Here is a 19,934-nt window from a genome sequence, read left to right as displayed (position 1 = left end):
GCATTTCTATTTTGGATTTCAAAATTTTATATCATCATGGGTCAGCTTCGTCTACCTTTGTTAATGTAATTCTAAAGGGTAGAAACACACATCAACCTCATTTCCATGATTGTGATTGCACATAGCAATTGTCCAAACGTAAATGGAAGTCTGAACCGTAATCCCCCCCCCTTAACAATGCACACGACCTTACCACAATTCACAACATTTATTGATTTTTCAACGTGCACCTTGGATTGTGTGTCAGATATTAAGCAAATAATGAAGTAAGAATAATTATCACAATGGCGATGTGAAAGTTTCAAATGTTGAGTGATAATACATTGAAGGAGTTTAGTCAAAATGCATGTGAATGCATCTTAGTGAACTCCTTCACAGTTGCTCTGCAAACCTTATGTTACTGCTTGTCATTGGGTCCTTCAGAAATGTAAAAATAGAGTGGTTTAGCACTTAATTAAGCACGACAGATCAAGGAAAAAAAGTCATGGTACTCATTCAAAATTCCCCCAAGTAGGCTTGCAGAATGTGGAGCCTTCTCCATGTGCTTCCTGACCAGAAATGGGCTCTGATTTTGTTTTCTAATAAGAACCTAATGCTTATTTTCTAGGAGATACAATACATACCTCACCTTTCTATCATTCTTAAGCATTGAATGATTGGTGAAGGATAAGAAAAAGGATATCTCATGGTACACAAAAAATAAATAAATTGACATCATGCTTTGATGTCAGAATGCCACAAATATTATAACACAGCCTACTATGTTATACACCTCACACGATGCAGGTAAATAATAAGTAAAAAACAGATGGAAACACTTTGCCATCAAAAGTTCTGACACCTAATCAGAATTTTCAGGAAATGCTTTTCGCAAAAATTCTTGAAATCGCAGAGAATACAGGTGTGGATCCACTGCAGATATTGAGACAGAGTCAAACTGCCATGATTTAACCGCATGTTCTAGTTTCTTGGCCATGTTATACTCCTGCAGAATATCAATTATGCCAAAACATAGGACAACATCATATGATTCACCAAAGATTTCACTTTCTGAGATTGTGTTTGTGTCGGTCACATGAGGTTTACGATCAGCCCTGGCTGGCATATTCATTCCAAGTTGTATACGGAGTCTGGAAAAACACACATATTATGATTTCCGGTTCATCTCATCAAAGAAGCGGACAGCTGCAAATTCTCAACAAGACAGAAACTTTTGAAATTACACCTGAAGGATTACCTTGCAGTTCCTGCCAGCAAGAGGTCAACTTGCTCATGCCCAGCAGCTGCTGCTCGGAGAGAGCTACCTCGAATATGAGATCCTGCAGTACTGTCATTGGGTTCATGGGCCACCAATACCAGACCTCCTGGGTAAGTCCCGATCTCATCTATCCAAGATTCAGGAAGAAAATATAGTATCTTTAGTAACATTCCAATGAATATCCTGGGACAGAAATCAATAAAAAATTATGCAAAGGACTGAGGGACATAAGAAAAGGATTGACAAGGCAGGCGAGAGAGAGAGAGAGAGAGAGAGAGAGAGAGAGACTCGTCAGGCTAGTCCCTTATGGGAAAACCCATACATTCGTGCCATTTAGGAGTGCTCCCTTTGGGGATCCGAATTGCATACCAAAAAAATGATAGGTACAAATGCACCTCAAGATTCAAGACACATGATGGTGATATCCCATTATGATCACATCTAAACTGCTAACAAATGAGGGCATTCTATTGGAATAGGATCAAGACTACATTCTTTTTTTTTTTGTCACCTTTGTGTTTGTGTGTGGGAGTGGGAGTGGGAGTGGGAGTGGAAGTCTACATTACACCAAAGATTTATCAAACCCTACCATCATCGATTGCAGGAATTGTGCCTCCATCCACCAGTCCCCGCTGAGCATTTAGATTAATATATTGTGGGGCCCTGAAGTGGAGTCCCAGCAATAGACTGTAGTCCATAATCTGTTGGCATTCAAGAAAATTACAATCATCTTCAATTTGCCTGTTGCATAGCCACACAAAACAGTTATACTCTCTCTCTCTCTCTCTCTCTCTCTCTCTCTCTCTCTCTCTGCTGCATGTTCAGTGGGCAGTGGGCAAAACATGTGTACAAAAAACTCAAATGCAGAATACTTGCTGAGAGAAACCACTGAACTGCATGTCAGAAAGAGAAAAAACTTTATGCATTTGAGGATCATCAGGGTATCATTTTCATCTATGCAGGTACATAATGCACGTGTAATGAAGTTTTTCACCTGTTTCAAATACTTAGAATGGAGTAATGAAACTCTCGGCTGATGGCATTCCAAGAATCTACGGTCATGATCCTCAATTGTGAATGATGTTACCAATGGTTCCGTCATGAGCACTCCACCGATGTTACACATAGGATAACTCATCTACAAGGAAGCAGAAAGACAGAGTCGCCAATTGTAGAGCTATGATGCTCTAGTGAAATAAGCATGAAGAATTCCCGTCGTCAGTGCACAACATTGGAGATTGAGGAGACATAATGAACTCTTGACACTGAAACTGTTTGGCTGACGTAAGAAGAAAAGTCTATGTACTATGTTTCCATCATAGAGACAAACGTTGAGAGTACTTAATACTGCCCAGGTGTATGACCAATTGACAGCTATAGGGAAAGGGCTAGCAGTAAGCAATAAAACAATGTTGGAATGTACGGATTCAAAATTGTCAGAATGTGCTGTTAAGCAATCTGGAGGATGGTCGCAATTCTCGGAATCACTTATAAGGAAAGATCTCAAGGGTGTTACATCAGCTATAATCACGGAAGATGTGGCTTGGTTATGGTGAGGCGGGAAGCCAGAGGGCTCAACATCACTTGCATTTAAACAGGGCTTCTAAGGTTGGGTCTAGGATCATTCTTGGATGCGTCAATTTTACGAGCAAAAGCCTATGAGCAGGTTTATCCAAGCGTGTTTTTCAAGAGATCTAAAAAATTGTATTTCTTTAGGAAACATGGTTTTTATACTTTTATTTTCACTAGAACTAGATCCCTTTATCATCAAAATATTCATAACATAAATTTTCTTATTCATAGACATCCCTTTGTATCCCCTCTTATTACCTGAAAAAAGTATTGAGAAATAATTCCTTTAAGAAACATCCCTCATAATCACTCTCAATGTAATAATATTATACATATATAATTACTTATTAAACACATTTATATCAATACGACAAGAGCTTTCTAGTGTATTTATAGCATTTATAACAAGATATTTATGGATATGTTTCTAAAGGAGTTTAAATTACTGTAAATAAATATTAACTTGGGCTTATATATGACTCTCATAAAATACATGAAGTATTCAATACTATATATGCAAGATTTTTAAAATATAACCCCATATATGTGCTCAAATGGGGTTTTTTAATTAATCTGAGTGGTTGAATGACTATATTTGGACATTGGATGTGAAAGTTATGTCACTTTTAAAAGTGCTGTCCGAGGTTGTTTCGCCAGCGAAACTACCTTGGAAGACCTACTTCAAAGGGGTTTCACTGGCGAAACTATCTTGATGGTTGCTTCAATGAGGTTTCTTTGAAGAAATCTTTCATGAAGATAGGTTGACATAGGGTTTTCAATGTCACCCTGTATTACGTAAAAGTTGTAAGAAGGATCATAAGGAAATTTTCATAGAGAAGTCTACTCTACATGTGGGTTTCTTCAAAAGCCATTCCATTATCTTACTCACCATTCCCAAAGATTCGTGTAAAGATTTGTGTATAAAATAGGCATTGCTATAATACATTGCATATTTCTAATTGAAACTATGTTTTATTTCGATCCATTTTTGTCATATTTTTACATAGTTGGAAGCTTTTTGTTTTTCCTTCACTTGGATGCTCGGAAGATTTCGCTCAGAAAATGGTCATTCCCAGGGACACATGGCACCAAAAGGGAAAGCCACTTGGTAAGTGATGGGTTCAAGGGAGGCCTCTAAAGAGAGAGAGCTTCAGGATGGAAGGAGAGAGAGAGGTTCAGACGAAAGCACTCTCCAAAGGCCATGGCTGGGCGGAGAATCACTGGGAAGAGCCCTCCTTGCTTACGAGGATGTCACAAGGGGATTGGTTTGTTCTCCACCTTTGGAGGTCATACTACAATATTAGACAATGTCAGCCTAAGAGGCATGCTAGATTGGGAAGCTTCTCTGAAGGTGGTGAAGTAAGAGGGGAAATATATTTCTCTTGACTCATAGCACAAATATTCGGTTCCAAGAGGAAGAAGATTCTCCTCCTTCCACCCCCACACTTCTCTGTTATTTATAAGTTACCACTACCTTTCAGTCTTGTCTCTTATATAACCAATAGCTGTATTCTTAGCACTATTTACTAAAGATGATCCGCAGAACCCATACTCAATGTAGTTCCTAGAGAAATTTGAACCTTTGTTACTATGTCACAAGGCAATCCATAAAATCTGAAATTGCGCAACAAACTGGTAGTCAATTCAGTAGTCTACATGGTTGTTTGGTAGGTTTAAATCTTTATTTTTCCATGAAAAATAATTCTATTAAGTATGAAAGAAACTTGCAAGAGCAAGCTTGAAGCAGAAATACATCATTTTGTGCATGAGGATAAAAACACTCTAGAAGAGTAAATTAAAACTCAAAATGAGCTGGAAAGGAACCAAGGTTGAGGCTGAAAATGCCACCTCAAACCTGTTGTAGTCTCTAAGAAAAAGGGGGAGCCCCTCCATTCCGTAAGGAATATAACCCTCCTGGCAAAGGCTGCCCGGGACGATCCCTGCATGCTCGCCCAACTGGCCATCAGAGTGTGAATGGTATCAACCCAAATACTGGCCAGGGTGTGAGAAGGGTGGACCTGTGATCCATCTAAGGTCTCTGTGCATCTAGCCCTCCAAATCTGCCAAGCAATAATATTAGCCAGTATCTCCCAAGCAGAATCCACATCAGAGTGTACTGTTCTAGAGCAAGAGATATGCACATCCTCTAAGGAGCAGGGCTCGACTAGGTGTCATCGAGAATGGAGATGGCCCAGGAAGCATCCTGCCACTCATAGAAGCTCTCAGGTGCTGACAAAGAGAGCCAAGCCACTGATCCCCAAGTAATGAAGAAATAAGAGGGATCAAAATTACTGAGAATCCTGGCAGCCCCTATCCTCGCATGTTTGCAATCCCATAAGCAATGATGAACTGACTCCTCTGCAGACGAGCACCTAGGACAAGTGGAGTTTGTCCCAAGCCTTGACCTCCACCTGTTCATTGCAATCCCTCCATGAAAATAAAGCAATCTTTCTATTTCTTCGGGATTTCCAAAGCCTCCTCCAAAAGACTCTCTACAAATCAGCGGAAACCTGATAACTCTCCCAATGAGGGGCTTTGGAAGGTTTCCAACCTCTATAACTGATCTAGAATCTCCTGGCATTACTGACCGTGCGACCAAAAAAAGGGAGACTCTTCTCTTGGTTCCCTACAATGATCCATTACCGGGACTCCTCCATAGAGCCACAACCTCCATGAACCCGAGATAGACGAGAGCTTGGATCTATATGCCAAGCAGAGTCCTTGCCCTGTTCCACATAGAAATGATCCTGACATGCTGAAAAGGCATGCCCAAAAGAATATCATTTGAAGAAAAAGGCAGCCTGCCACTTGACTGTACAACTTGACTGTACATCAAAGACCAAGGCATCCTCCTGTGCTCCCAAAAAAGCAATGACCCGAAGAGGAATACCTGTCCTGAAAAAAGCCCCCATCCACTATGAACAAACCACAGGCCTGTCATCTATATCTACCTTATCATGGGGTAAGGCTGCATCTATTTGAAGTATCCTCCCTACATTTCCTCTGAGATGATTGACCAATTGTTGTTGATGATCTTCTAGAAGCCTTTTGAAGGCTCTCCAAGAACCTACAGAGGCGGCCAGGCCTCTTTTGCACTTGGAACACTGCATATAATGAGGCAAACCAAGCTGCCTACCCTCCTCATCAAGTATACTGTCATTCCACATGATAGGCTACCTGTCAATCTCTTCAAGAGAGGAGGGAAGAACTCGCCGAAGGATATTTCTGAAGCTTGCCAAGCTTTCAGAATAGCGACCATGCATGGGGAGAAAGGACATTGAGACGGGCCGAAATGAAAATCCATCTGGTGCTGTCCATCCATTCTCCACCTGAGGAGGGGCTACAAGTCTAAATGCAATGGATGAAAAAAAATCCCATGGCTCATCCCCAGGCATAAAACCTCTAACCACAAACTTGCAAAGCAAGGCCTTACATTGCAAGCCTGGGTCTATGTTGTTGAGACCCCCCTCCTATGTGGGAAGGAGTCTCCCAAGCCACCCTGGCAATAGTGTCTGCTGTGTCATCTAGCCCACTTCATAGAGAATACCTTATAGGCATTATGAGATGAGTGATGCAATCCTTGGAGCTACACCAACAAGAGCAAACATACCAAGCCGTGGCTAGCAAAACCTGGTTAACAACCACCACTCTGGATGCAAGGTCCACCTTAGCTGAACTTCAGAAAAGGAGGTCTGAGGGGAGGCCTCCAAGACAATAGCAGTGTCGTTTGCTAGCTCACAATCGATGAAGTCGTCCTTCTGAGCGGTAGTCTAAGCCCAAGAATGTCAGCTTGAGATTTAAGAAAAGTGCTCATAGCCTCACCCACAAATAGAAAAAGAAAAGGGCAAGAGGGCATCCCTGACGGACTGATCTAGAAATCTGAAATATGTCTCCTTGAACCCTCCTATAAGCACCTGGCTATGGGCTGATCCGAAACCCCTCTGATCCATGTATCTGAAAGATCCAAAATAATGAAGGGTGCCCTCCATAAAATCCCAATCTACCCTGTCATGGGATTTTTCAAAGTCCAGGAGTAGAATGGCTAGCTTTTGTCCGCTCTGCATGGCCCACTCAGAAGCTTCCCAAAAAGAGAATATATTATAAAAAATGCTTCTGCCATGAACAAATCTCGTCTAGGTATCATGAATAAGATCTAGAAGTATGGGATGCAACCGCATGCAACCGCAAGCTGATTGCTTTCGCTAGGATTTTATAGCAAGTGCCCAATAAAGTAATAAGTCTCCACTATGACACTAAATTTATGCAGCTGTATGAGACCCTCTGTAAGTGAGTCAGACATCTCACCAGAGTCCCAAACACCCTGCAGGACTGAGGTGATGTGATCCCATCATATCCCAAAGGATTAGAAAAAAAGAGGGTGTAAGCCCATCTAAACCTGGCCGCTTTCCCTTAATGAAGGGTAAGAAGCGCAGACTTGAACTCTATGTTGGTGAAAGGTGCATCAAGAGAGACTCTCATATCTGGTTTCACCACATATGAATACATTGTCATATGACATGTCTAGCATCATCTGTGGCCTCGTTACCAGGATCTGTTGAGAGAAGGGAGGCATAAAATCTGTAGCTATGCACATGACAGCATCTGAATCTAACTGCAATACTCCGTCTAAGTCAATGAGCTGAGAAACACACTCTCTACTATGCCTGGGGGCATGAGTAGAGAAGAAATGCTTATTGACTCTACCTCCCATCTGTATTCAGAGGACTCTCATGTATGAAAGGCATACTTTGCTCTCTGATCCAACAAAATCTACTGATGAGCCCTTGCTACAGCAAGGCGCTCCTGAATCCAAGCATCATGTGGCCTCTTCTGCTCTTTCTCTGCAAGGCTGCCAATTGCTGGCGAACACCAATCTCTCGTCTAAGAATCTCACGTCTCTTGGTACTAGCAGCCAGATGGTAAAAGTCACCAATATCAAAGAGGGTTGCTGCCATATGTGAAGGGGAGAGCACTCCACCCTGCATGTGAGAAACCCAGATCTGCAAAGCTACCTCTGTGAGGTCCTCCTCTGCATAAAAGGCATCAGAAATCCTAACACGAGCAGATCGACCTCTCAAACGCAGCTTAGAAACCATCAATACCATGAAGGAAGAAACGAAGATGGTTGTGAACACAAGTGAGCAAGAATGTGGTTACACAGAAACTCCAATAGAATGTTCGATGAAATGAAAGTATAAGTACTTGGTATTTATAGTACCCAAGTATAACACTAGAAAATAGAGTAAGTCCTAGTCTATCCTACGCCACCATATCATTGTATGTGTCTACAAATCCCCCCTCAATGATATGGCTGAAGTGCTCTGGAATAGTCTCAAAAGTACCTAGGGTACCTAGCTCTAGGGCGATTGTTGCGAGGCGCGCTCAATTCTGCAAGGCTTGGCCTCCAGGAGTTTTTTACATATTCACTTTGTGAAGGATTCGCTGGTTGTATAGTCTCCCCACCTAGTTGTTAGCCACAGTACCAGAGATCCCCTAGCGCCTGAGCTGGGTTTCTCTACAACAGGCCGGTTTTTTCTTCTTGTAGCCTTTTTTCAGTTTAAGTCCTTCAAGCATTAATAGAAGGTTCCTTTCTTCCCCCCCCCCAAAAAAAAAAAGTAACCTAAAGTATCATAGTTGCACAAATTCATCCATGTGTGGATATAGCAACTTATGGAAGTACAAAAGAAACAATGTCATTTTACAATCCCCCTTGACATTGTTTTAATGTCTCTGATTCCCAAGCCATGTCGATGACGTGTGAAAAGAGGTGCTGACAGGCTTTTGGTGAAGATATGTGCCACATTATCCTCAATAGAACAATAGATAAGGTCAATAGAACAATAGATAAAGTAAATGAAGCCATCTCAAATACAATCCCGTATATAGTGAGGGTGATTTTCAATGTGTTTCATGTAAGCATGAAAGACACGATTGTTGGCAATGGCAATGCAACTCTGGCTATCACAAAGGATAGAAGTTGCCTCACCATCCTGTGCATGATGCAAGTCGTGCAAAAGATTCCATAACCAAATACATTCCATAGTGGCTGCATTTGCTGCTTTATACTCTGCTTCACTGGAGGAAAGAGAGACTAAAGATATGTAAGCTGAACCCAATGAGAAGCAATAGTCGGAAGTGGATTTTCTATCATCAAAATCCCCTGACCAATCTGAGTCTGTGAAACCACTCAGAGAAATGTCACAATCTGGAGCATAATGCAAACCATAAGAGAGAGTACCATGAACATAATCTAAGAGCTCTTTTGGCTGCATTCCAATGTGTGACAGTGGGACAATGCATAAACTGATTGAGCAACCCTATAGCATAGGCAATGTCTAGTCTAGTGGAGAATAAATAAATGAGACTACCAACCAACTGCCTGTAAAGTGTGCCATCAAACTTTTCAGCCCGATCATGCTTAGTAAGTTTGAGTCCTTTTTCCAATGGAGTAGCCACAGGTTGAATTTCTGCAAGAGACCTTGACATACTTTGTCTGTGACATGCGTATTCTCTCTTGGGTCTGCCAAAACTCAATGCCAAGCCAATAGTGTAATAAACCCAAATCTGTCATGTGCTTTATGTGGATGACATATTACTTAATGGCAGTAATAAACAACAAATTGCAACAGTGCAGTCCGTTTTATGTCAGACATACTAGAATGGCCAAATCCGAGTTTTCTTGCAGAACATATAGATTAGGCTCTATATGTGTATTAACAAAGCCTTGGGACAGCAGAAAATTGTGTATCTTGTGATACCATGCAAGAGGTGCTTGTTTGAGCCCATATAAATCTTTTCTAAGCTTGCACACCTTGTGCTCTTGTCCCTTTACCACAAATCCTTGGGGTTTCTGCACAGACTTCTTCTTTAAGATCTCCATTAAAAAAGGCAGTCTTAATGTCCATCTGATAGACTAGCCAACCATAATTTGCAACAAGGGAAATGACACAAAGGATGATAGTAATTTTGGCTACCGGAGCAAAAGTTTCCTCATAGTCGATTCCCTCTTCTTGAGCATACCCCTTGGCAACAAGATGGGCTTTATATTTTTCCACAGTACCATCTGAATGATACTTGACCTTATAGATCCATTTGGTGCCCATAATATTTTTACCAATGGGTGCATCAACCAAATCCCATGTGGCATTCTTTTCAATGGACCTAATTTCAGATTCCATGGCCTTCTGTCATGAAGGATGTCCCTGTGCATCATCAAAACTTTGAGGCTCAATTTCAGTTTTCATAACGGAGGTCATTAAAGTAAAATTGACCTGTCCATGAGCACTTTTTGTGCTTGCCCTGGTTCTCCCCAAAGTAGGCTAATCCTTAACATCCTGAATGGTCAACCTTGCCCATTTTGGAATGGATTTATCAGCTCGATTGCTGGCTGTATCACTTGGATCCTTTGTTTGACTGACTCCACGACTGTGGTATTTTATCCAAACCTTGGGCTGTCCTTCCCCACTAGCTGGCTGCACATCTGGAACATTTGAGAAAGAAGCACCCTCAACATGTTGCAAACTAGCTGAAGTATGAGAGGAAGGAGTACCCTCTAGAGAACCCATCTCATCATCCTCAAACTGAATGATATCCAAAGGCACATCATCATAAGGTGGCAAATCCACATTGGTTGGCTGCATGCATTCATTTTCAGCAAAGGCAACATCTCTGCTGATTATGATCTTCCTTGTTTTTGGATCATAGAGTCTGAAGCCCTTACTTTCTGTACTGTATCCAACAAAAATGCATTTGATGCTTTTTTCATCTATGTTGAGATGGAATCAAAGCATAAGCAAATGAGCCAAATACTCTGAAATGATGAACCTTTGGCTTATAGCCATAAAACCTCTGAAAAGGTGTCACATTGACCAATGCTTTGGTAGGGCATCTATTCTGTATGTATGTGGCTCTAGTTATGGCCTCTCCCCAAAATGCCTTTGACATTTTCTTGAATTTCAGCATGAATCTTGTCATTTCCAAAAGTGTCCTATTCTTTCTTTTTGCAATAGGATTGTGCTGTGGTGTGTATGGCACTATCTTGTGATGCTTGATTCCTTTTTCCTTCAAATACCCTTCAAAAGCATTTGATGTGTACTATCCCCCATTGTCTGAACAAAATGTTTGTATTCTTGAATTAGTTTGGTTTTCAGCCAAGGCCTTGAGATCTTTGAACCAATAAAACACTTCAGCTTTAGCCTTATGAGGAATAGCCATGTGAATCTAGAATAGTCATTGAATGAAGGTAACAAAATACTTTGCCCCTCTATGGGTTGTCACATTCATGGGACTGCATACATCACTGCGTACTATATGCAAAACTCTAGTTGCTTTCACTGAACCTGAGCCATCCTTCTTGAAAGGAAGGCATTGCAATTCTCCAAGATCACACCCTTCACAAACTTCATTGGCTGGCTGCTGTAATTTTGGCATTCCATGAACCATTTCATTGTTGTACAAGTAGGCCAATGCTCTATGATGAACATGACCAAACATGGCACGCTATAAATCACTTGGAGAAGCAAATGAGACAACCAAAGCATGTTGAACACAGGGCTGAGCATCAAGCTTGTATAGCCCTTTCCCATAAGTACCTATTGCCACAATTTCATACCCTTTCTTGGGATCCTTGATCCTCCTTGATCATCGTGAAACTCAACAAGTATGTGCTGATCATGGGCAATATAAGGAACTAAAATTAAATTCTTTGTCAAATCTGGGACATACCAAACATCACGGATGTATCTTTTCTTGCATGAATCCAAAAGGATTGGGAACATCTCCCACTCATGTGATGCATCATTTGCACATATAACCTATCTGCCATATACAGGTGAGATTTCCTAAAACCACTCCTTTCTGGAAGTCATGTGCTTAGTAGCACCACTATCCAAATAGCAACAAAAGAAGCATCAATAGAACAGGTGAGAATTCCTAAAACCACTCCTTTCTGGAAGTCATGTGCATTAGAATCCCCCAAGCATCAAAGCTGTCCAGAACTGTAGCAAACACAAAATCGTTGTCCTCTTGTGCAAAGTGTGCATGTGGTGGAGCATTTGCATTTTCAGCTGGTGCAACAAAATTACTTCTTGTTCCTTGCCTTTTCTGTTCATTAGCAATCCTTTTTTGACACTGCAATAAAATGACCTAGCTATTTACAATAATTGCATCTGCCCTTCTTCATCTTAGGACCTTGATTTGCATTTGTACTTGCACTCCCCTCATTCTTGTGCTGATATGTACGGCTGTTCTTTTTCTAAAAATGACCTCCCCTTTGCTGAAATTCGCCCTTTCCTTGGGTGGCAAATGCTTGCTCACCTTGATGGGAGGAATGGGCAAAATTGGAGGTCGTCTCCTCTTCCTGTAACAACAGCCCAACTAGCTCATCAAATGAGAGAGGGGACGCCGTGAACATCATAGTCAAGGAGGTAACGAATGTGCCATAAGAGGGAGCCAAGCTGTTGAGAGTGATGGAGATAATTTATCAGTGATCTTTGCAATGTGCTTTGTGATTGTCTAACCTTCTTGCATGGAAAGCTCCTTGAGCTTATTGGTCAATGCAATGACCCTTGCCTCATTCTTGACATGATACATGTTTCCCAACTTTTCCCATGCATCCTTTGCATCTGTTCATGACTTAATGGTTGTCATAATGTGCCTCTTCACTAATGAGGCATTCAAGAATAAAGCATGGGCATTTCTACAAACAAACTTCTTATGCTCCTCCAATACTGTCGGAGATGGAGTGGCAGTAGAAGTAGTAGAAGTGTTAATGGTAGGAGTAGTAGTAGAAGTGGTAGTAGGAGTAATAGAAGTGGTGGTGGAGGATGAGCTAGTACTAGATGCAATAGGCCTAGTCTCATCACCACTTACAATATCCCATAAGTTCTTGCCAACCAAAATGTTCTTGAGCATAAAAGACTAAGAGGCATACTTGGGTCCTTCCGACTTATCCCCTTTGGTCATCATAATACCAAAGCTCTCTGACTGAGACATCTTGACTGAAAAAAAACAACACTGACTGCAAATGCACCTGCAAAGAAAATGCAACTGAAAGGAAAGTGCCTCTGACTGCTCTATACAATCATTGCAAGTATGGCATCAACTGATTGCTCAAATTGAAATTGACTGCTATGGCATTCCCCACTGCAATCAAACTGAAAATGCACCTTGAGTGCAAATGTGTGCCTCTGATCACACCAATATCCTCAAAGAGAACCTATACGGATTGTTGTATGGACTATTGGCAGTAAGCTTCACAAAAATGGCAAAATCTGCCCCAAATCTGCCTTCACAAACCTCAATCCCTTCCAGGATACAAAGGCAATACAAGCAACAATACCTCTGCCCACAGCAATCCTCAATCTCAGCCAAACAATGGCTCAAAATGCATCAGCTAAAGGCATCCAATATGAAGCAAAACCTTGCTCAATAGGCATCCAATGAAGGCATTCACTTCAGCCAAGCTTTGGCCTGATATGCAAGTCGAAATCAAGCTGTTTGAGGTCGAAATTTGCTCATTGCTTCACAAAAACGAGCTGTAAAAGATCAAGAACAGAGACATTTTGATAGGGAGCCAGCAGCACTCTTCAAGTAGGTCGTTTCACCACAAAAAACGAGCTGGAAATCAGGCTGAATAAGGGCAGTTAGCAACAGCTCTTGAAAATAGGTCGTTTCTTCAAAAACGAGCTCCAAATGAGGTCGTTTTTACTGCCACCAATAGTAGAAACGTCCCTACAACAGTAAGCAACTATTTCCTTCATAAAAACACCCCCAAAACAGCAAAAACGAGCCGTCTTTGAGTTAAAAAACGGGCTGCTTTTGAGCAAAAAACGAGCTGTCTTTTCCTCTGCGAAGACACCCACTAATGCCCACAAGAATGGTGACCAAGTTGCTCCAAATCTAAGCACAAATCTGTCCGAGAATGCCACAATAATGGCAAAAGGCAAACAGTAAGAGTACACACGGACACTGGTGAACTTAGCTTGGTGACAAGAAGCAATGCAGGAACCGGGTACTAGTGAGTGTGGCTCTTATACCACATGAAGGAACAAACGGAGATGGTTGTAAATTCAAGTGAGCAAGAATGTGGTCACACAGAAACTCCAATAGAAAATGTAATAAAAGTACAAGTACTTGGTATTTATAGTACCCAAGTACAACACTAAAAAATAGACCAAGTCCTAGTCTATCCTACACCACCATATCGTTGTATGTGTCTACATACCACCGAAAAGTGATCCAAAGTGGAAACCCCAGGGGCAATGCATACTAATTATGCATTGATCCTCCTCTATCCAAGGCCCACCAATCATCAACATAAAACTGGTCAACCCGTGCATGGATAGGCATTTGCGGGCTCCTATTTGACCAAGAAAACAAGAGTGATTGCGATTGAGTATGAAAGGCATCATCAAACCAAACATCTCTCACACTAAAGCTGAAAAGGAAGGCATCCCAATCTGCCCTCTCCAAAGTTGGATGCCACCCTCTCTGCCCCCTTTTTTGTCTGAGGGTAACTCCCCCATGTTGAAGTCCCCTCCAATGACGGAAGAATCTGGTAAGGGGCCCAGGAGCGCAACTCCTTCCAGAACAAGATACGACCTCCTCTATTATTGGGGGCGTAGAAGTTGAGGAATCCAACCTTACCTCCCCCAATTGAAAGAAGAATCCACCAGGCTCTAGAGGGAAGGATAACTCCGTGTCCAACAAACAAGGGGGAGATGCATGTACCTCCCCTAGTGCCCAGAGCAAGTGACCAAAATGTGTGACCTGAACGTAATTTACCTCACTTAGCGCAATCTCAGGCATCCACTTTGTGCTCATGAATGAATAAGACATCAAAGGTCGCTTGATAGCAAAAGGGAAGAAGAAGGGCAGGATGTTTACGTTGGATGCAGACATGCCTGAATTGAGTGCAGTAATGTTTGCACATGGGACCGGTGTAGTTGTAGATATTGATATCTGGCATAAACGCATTGGTTATGTTAACGTATAGCGACTTAAATTAATGCACGCCCAAAATATTATTGCAGGATTGCCTAAGTTCAAGGTTGCAGAAATGCATAAGGTATGTGAAGCCTGTCAATTTGGAAAACAGGCAAGGAAACCATTTCCTAGACATGTTCAAGAGAGTAAGAGGCCATTGGAATTAATCCACTCTAATGTGTGGACTACTAAAGCTGCATCTATTAGAGGTTGTCATTATTTTGTCACTTTTATCCCTGTCAAGGTCGAGGAGGAGGTGATGGAACTAAACCACCCCCTTGTCGAGGTTGAGCAATAGCTGTTATACCAGAAGGCTTTTCTTCTTTTTAGGACATTCCCTGGCAAAATGCCCAAAGGTCCTGCAAATCCTCGACTGGTCCTCTCTGCCCGCGATCTCCACTCTCTATCGAAAGAAAGAACCATCCGGATGCAGAAGCATGATATCATCATCTAATAAATTAGGGTCCAACGTAAGGACCCTAACTCTAGGAACCCTTCAGACCTAATCACTTTTGCAGCCGTCAAGGACAAACCAAGGAGGGGGGATCTCAGTGACAATACCAAAATACTCCCTAATCACCTGAAGTAAGCGATGGTAAGCCTAGGGGAGACCGAGAAATCTGATGAAAAGTGAAACCCCTTGCATGGCCTCCTTCACGGGGTCAAAGCCCAATGTGAAAGGGTTAAAGAAAATCTTTCTATGTCCTAGGTGCAAGTACATGGCTTTGAGCACAGCGCTCGCAGCCTCTGATGAATAAAAAAGAACCTGGAAGAAACCTCGTCCCAGTAAGCAAACATCTTTAAGTTGAGGGGTGAGGTATGGGGTTAGCACCGCAAGCATCCAGCCTCTAGCTTGTGACCTGGAAGGGTGAGACCCATAGACGTGTACGATCAACGTGGTAGAGCTTTCGAGCTCTACATCCCTCTTGAGATGCTGCAACTCGTCTTTTGAAAATGTAACTGTTTTCGTGGCCGGTGGAAGTGGGTTAGGATTGACTGAGTGAAAATCCATCGCCAATTGAGGTGAGAAGGCCGATTTAAACCTAGTTGAACGATCCGTCCATCACTTCTGTTGCAATCAGAAAAGGTTGAGGGATGTGGGAAAGGAAGGTAGGGAAGGAGGCGAGGCAAGGGACGGGGAAGGGAGGCAAGTAGGAAAGAAAAGAAAAGGGGGGGGGGGGGGGGGGGGGCGCTGCGAAGGCGGGCACATAACATCAAGGATGCATGTTTGTCAAGATTATGGGGCACGTGAAGCAATGCTTTTGGCATCTAGCTAGTACTTAGACCCATGTCCGGAGGACACCCTCTGGGATCATATGGGGGTGTCCCATAAAATACTTGTATTTGGGATTCTAGGAATGGGAGTGGAAAACATAAGAAGATCCTCCCTTCCTTCCACTACATTGTTAGCAATGCCAGAAGGCTTCTGCTCAATGTTAAGGGTTGAAAGCCCACTAGCGCCTCTCATTGGGATGAGTTTCAGATTTTTGAAGATTTGAAGAAATTTTTTAGGAGAAGGCTCTGGAAGTAGGGAAATCACTCTTTTCATTTGCCTTTCTATTCATGGAGGATGGCAGTAAATGGATGCGTCAATTTTACGAGCAAAAACCTATGAGCAGGTTTATCCGAGCGTGTTTTTCAAGAGATTTTTAAAAATGTTTTTCTTTAGGAAACATGGTTTTTACACTTTTATTTTCACTAGATCCCTTTATCATAAAAATATGCAGACTAGTCACTCATTCATTTTTACACAACATAATTTTCTTATTTAGAGACATCCCTTTGTACCCCTGTTATTACCTTAAAAAAGTGTTGATTCCTTTAAGAAACATTCCTCATAATCACTCTCAATGTAATAATACTATGCATATATAATTACTTATTAACACATTTATATCATATGGCAATATCTTTTTAGTGTTTTTATAGCATATTTATGGACATGTTTCTAAAGAAGTTTAAATTACTATAACTAAGTATTAACTTGGGCTTATATATCACTCTCATAAAATACATGTAATATTTAATACTATATATGAAAGATTTTCCAAAATATAACTCCATAGATGTGCTCAAATGGGATGTTCCGATCAATTTGAGTGGTTGAATGACTATATTTGGACATTGGATATGAAAGTTATGTCACTTTTAAAAGTGCTGTCCAAGGTAGTTTCGCCAGCGAAACTACCTTGGGAGACTTGCTTCAAAGGGGTTTCGCTAGCGAAACTACCTGGATGGCTTGCTTCAATGAGTTTTCTTTGAAGAAACTCTTTCATGAAGATAGGTTGAGAGAGGGTTTTCAATGTCACCCCCTATTAAGTAAAAGTTGTAAGAAGGATCATAAGGGAATTTTCATAGAGAAGTCTCCTCTACATGTGGGTTTCTTCAAAAGCCATCCCATTATGCTCTCACCATTCCTACAGATTCACCTAAATATTTTTGTATAAAATAGGGCTATAATACTTTGCATATTTCTAAGTGAAACTATGTTTTCTTCTGATCGATTTTTGCCATATTTATGCATAGTTGGAAGCTTTTTTTTTCCTTCGCTCGGACGCTCGGAAGATTTCGCTCAGAAAATGCTCGTCCCCGCAGTAAATCAATGGAAGTCCCAAATTTGGAACACTCTCTACTTGCCTATATTGCCTCTCTACTCAGGACTTTGTTCAACATTGTTTACGGGATTGCAAATAAGCCAAGGTTATCTGGAAAGGGATTGCGAGATTTTCGGGTAGTCTCGCTCCCTCTCCTTTTTACATCACTTGGGACTCAATGGCTTGGCTGTCTCTACCTTAGTCTCAAGTGTTTTATGAGAGGCATAGCTCCTCTTGGGTCTTTTCAGTTTAACATCATTTGGTTGAGTCATGCTGTCTTAATGTTGTTATAGAGACCTACATATGTGTCGGTGGACATATGTTGGGAAATCATAGCGAGGTTTTCAGCCCATCATATATGGAGATCCAAATGGCACAAAGGCAATTCATGGTTCCCACGTCCAACCCTCTCACATCTTGGCCAATAGACATTGTAAACACTTGGATGGTCATTCGATTGAGTATACAAGGGTCTCCACGGCTGCCTCTACCAGAAGGACCATCTTCCTCAATGAGTGGAGATTCTTCCCTTCTTTTGGGAGTTCACTGTGGTTCTTTTAGCCTCAGCTATGGATGTTGCCGGGATTTTTTCGTGACTAGGACTTGACTCTCTTTGGTTTCTATGCATGATGCACTCTTGTCTTAAGCACTTGCTCCTTGGGCTTTCTTCATAATTACTAGAATGTTTTGGGGGCAGGGGGGGGATCTTTTAATTCAAATTTTAGGAGCACAAAAAGGGAAGCTTTGAGCCTATTTTACACCCCATTTTCAACTTGTCTAAGACGAGGAAATTACGAACCTTTGAGCCATAAATCACAACGTTTTAGGCAAGCTTATCCTTTGGCCTTTGGTGTCCATGCGATAGTTATATTAAAGGATAAGATAATCACTACATAAAACATACATCTTGCACCTATGGAAGCAAATTTTCCTAAGTATCGTACAATGTCAAGGGATAATAGATTTCTAAGAAGTTCACATAAACAACAATGTCCTGGGCCACTAAAATTCAGCTCCAGTTAGATTACATAGATTAACTAATTACTTTAAATTGACCTTAACACACACAAATAAATGTGAACTACTACATCAGGGAATGTCTAAGTTTGACAGATTATGTTGTCAATGTTGAACTACATTTAATTTCTTTCAGCTGTGTTTTTTCTCGTCTATTAAAGTGTATATTCACACACAATACAAAAAGCATGACTAACGGACACATCAATCCTATCATGTTGCAAGCTTGAAGGAAGGCCTCACTTAAGAAGAGCTTCACGCCAAGATGGTTCCAAATGAAATGTAAAGTCCAAATCAAGATCTTTGAGGGTTGTTGTCTCATCAATTTCAATCTTGTCTGTTGACCGACCTAGTGAGGAACCTTTGAGATCAAATCTTCGATGAATCCGTAACTCTGTGCAAAAAACGTTGCCCATCACTACAAACCGAACCTTCAAATCCAACACATATAGGTGTTAGTTCCACATACAATAACATTTATGGTCAACATAACACAAATACAAACCCTATAACTCATGAAATGTAGCCCTTCAATATTAGACTATTGATTAAAAATCATGATGCCTTAAAGAAAAACCTAAGAGATTTTATTCCACCTCAAGACATTCATGGTGATAACAATAGAGCATGGACAAGTTTTGTAGATGTACCTTATGGCCACCAGCAAGTTTGATTCGATAAAGACCAAAGAACTTTGTGATCAATGTATTCTCGTATTTGCAAACATGATTATAATAATCCGGAAGCATTTTTATTAAGACCTGTAAACATGAAATGGTTTAGACCCACCATATGAATCAAAACGCGTAAAAATCTCGAGCAGCCAATTCTCAAGAATAAAGAGATATTTCCTCTATTACTAATTCTAGCCATGCAATGTGAGCCGTTTATATTGAATTTAGACTTGACATTTCATGAGGTCAACATAATGGAATGCTTAACCTACAACAAAAAAAGAAAAGCGCATCAAAATCGACATATAGGTACACATTGAGTTATATACAAACATGACTGGAACCAATACAAAGTAAAAATTAAGGCCAGATTTGAAATTCAATGCCCTTTCATATTAGTATTCAATGCACCTTTCAATTAGAACTTAGTCAAGGCTATTATGATCCATGTCACAAAGGTAGGAACCCACTCTTCTATGGTAAAAGTACCATCTCTGACTAAAATTTACTCATCTTGATTAGTAAAGTAAGGCAACACAAAAAGTTAATCAACTAACTAACTATATATATATATATATATATATATAGAGAGAGAGAGAGAGAGAGAGAGAGAGAGACACCTTTAGGATGTAATTTTTGATGTTTTATATTACACAGTAGCTTCCCTTGAATGGATGGGGAGCTCAAGAGTACATCAACGGAAGATCACTAGATGACAAGTATACATTGTAGTCTATTTCATGAGTTTGCAGACAATCAAAGAAAGATCGCTGCAAAGAGCATCAGGAAAAAAAAAAGTAGAAAAAGTAGGATCACTAAAGACTCTATGATTTC

The 19,934-nt window shown here is 41.0% G+C and overlaps 1 protein-coding gene across 7 annotated transcripts in view; it reads right to left on the bottom strand.

The window, feature by feature from the left end:
• Positions 1-287: 287 nt before the first annotated feature.
• Positions 288-19,934, bottom strand: part of LOC147889220 (phosphatidylinositol 4-phosphate 5-kinase 9-like) — a 74,631-nt gene continuing 54,984 nt past the window's right edge. For all 7 annotated transcript variants that reach the window (XM_087391227.1, XM_087391232.1, XM_087391229.1 and 4 more), the window contains 5 exons: positions 19,077-19,187; positions 18,670-18,857; positions 1,848-1,999; positions 1,238-1,385; positions 288-1,130 (listed from right to left, as the gene is read on the bottom strand). In XM_087391227.1, coding sequence (XP_087247353.1) covers positions 842-1,130; positions 1,238-1,385; positions 1,848-1,999; positions 18,670-18,857; positions 19,077-19,187 — 888 coding nt within the window. In that variant the 3' untranslated portion in view covers positions 288-841. The remainder of the gene's footprint in view (positions 1,131-1,237; positions 1,386-1,847; positions 2,000-18,669; positions 18,858-19,076; positions 19,188-19,934) is intronic.

This window comes from Dipteris shenzhenensis, chromosome 20, assembly GCF_047967505.1.
Source record: "Dipteris shenzhenensis isolate YYH24624 ecotype China chromosome 20, Dip_SZ_1.0, whole genome shotgun sequence".
Classification (NCBI taxonomy): domain Eukaryota; kingdom Viridiplantae; phylum Streptophyta; class Polypodiopsida; order Gleicheniales; family Dipteridaceae; genus Dipteris; species Dipteris shenzhenensis.
The sequence above is the reverse complement of the archived record's forward strand: the minus strand, read 5'-3'. Positions and strand labels throughout refer to the sequence as shown.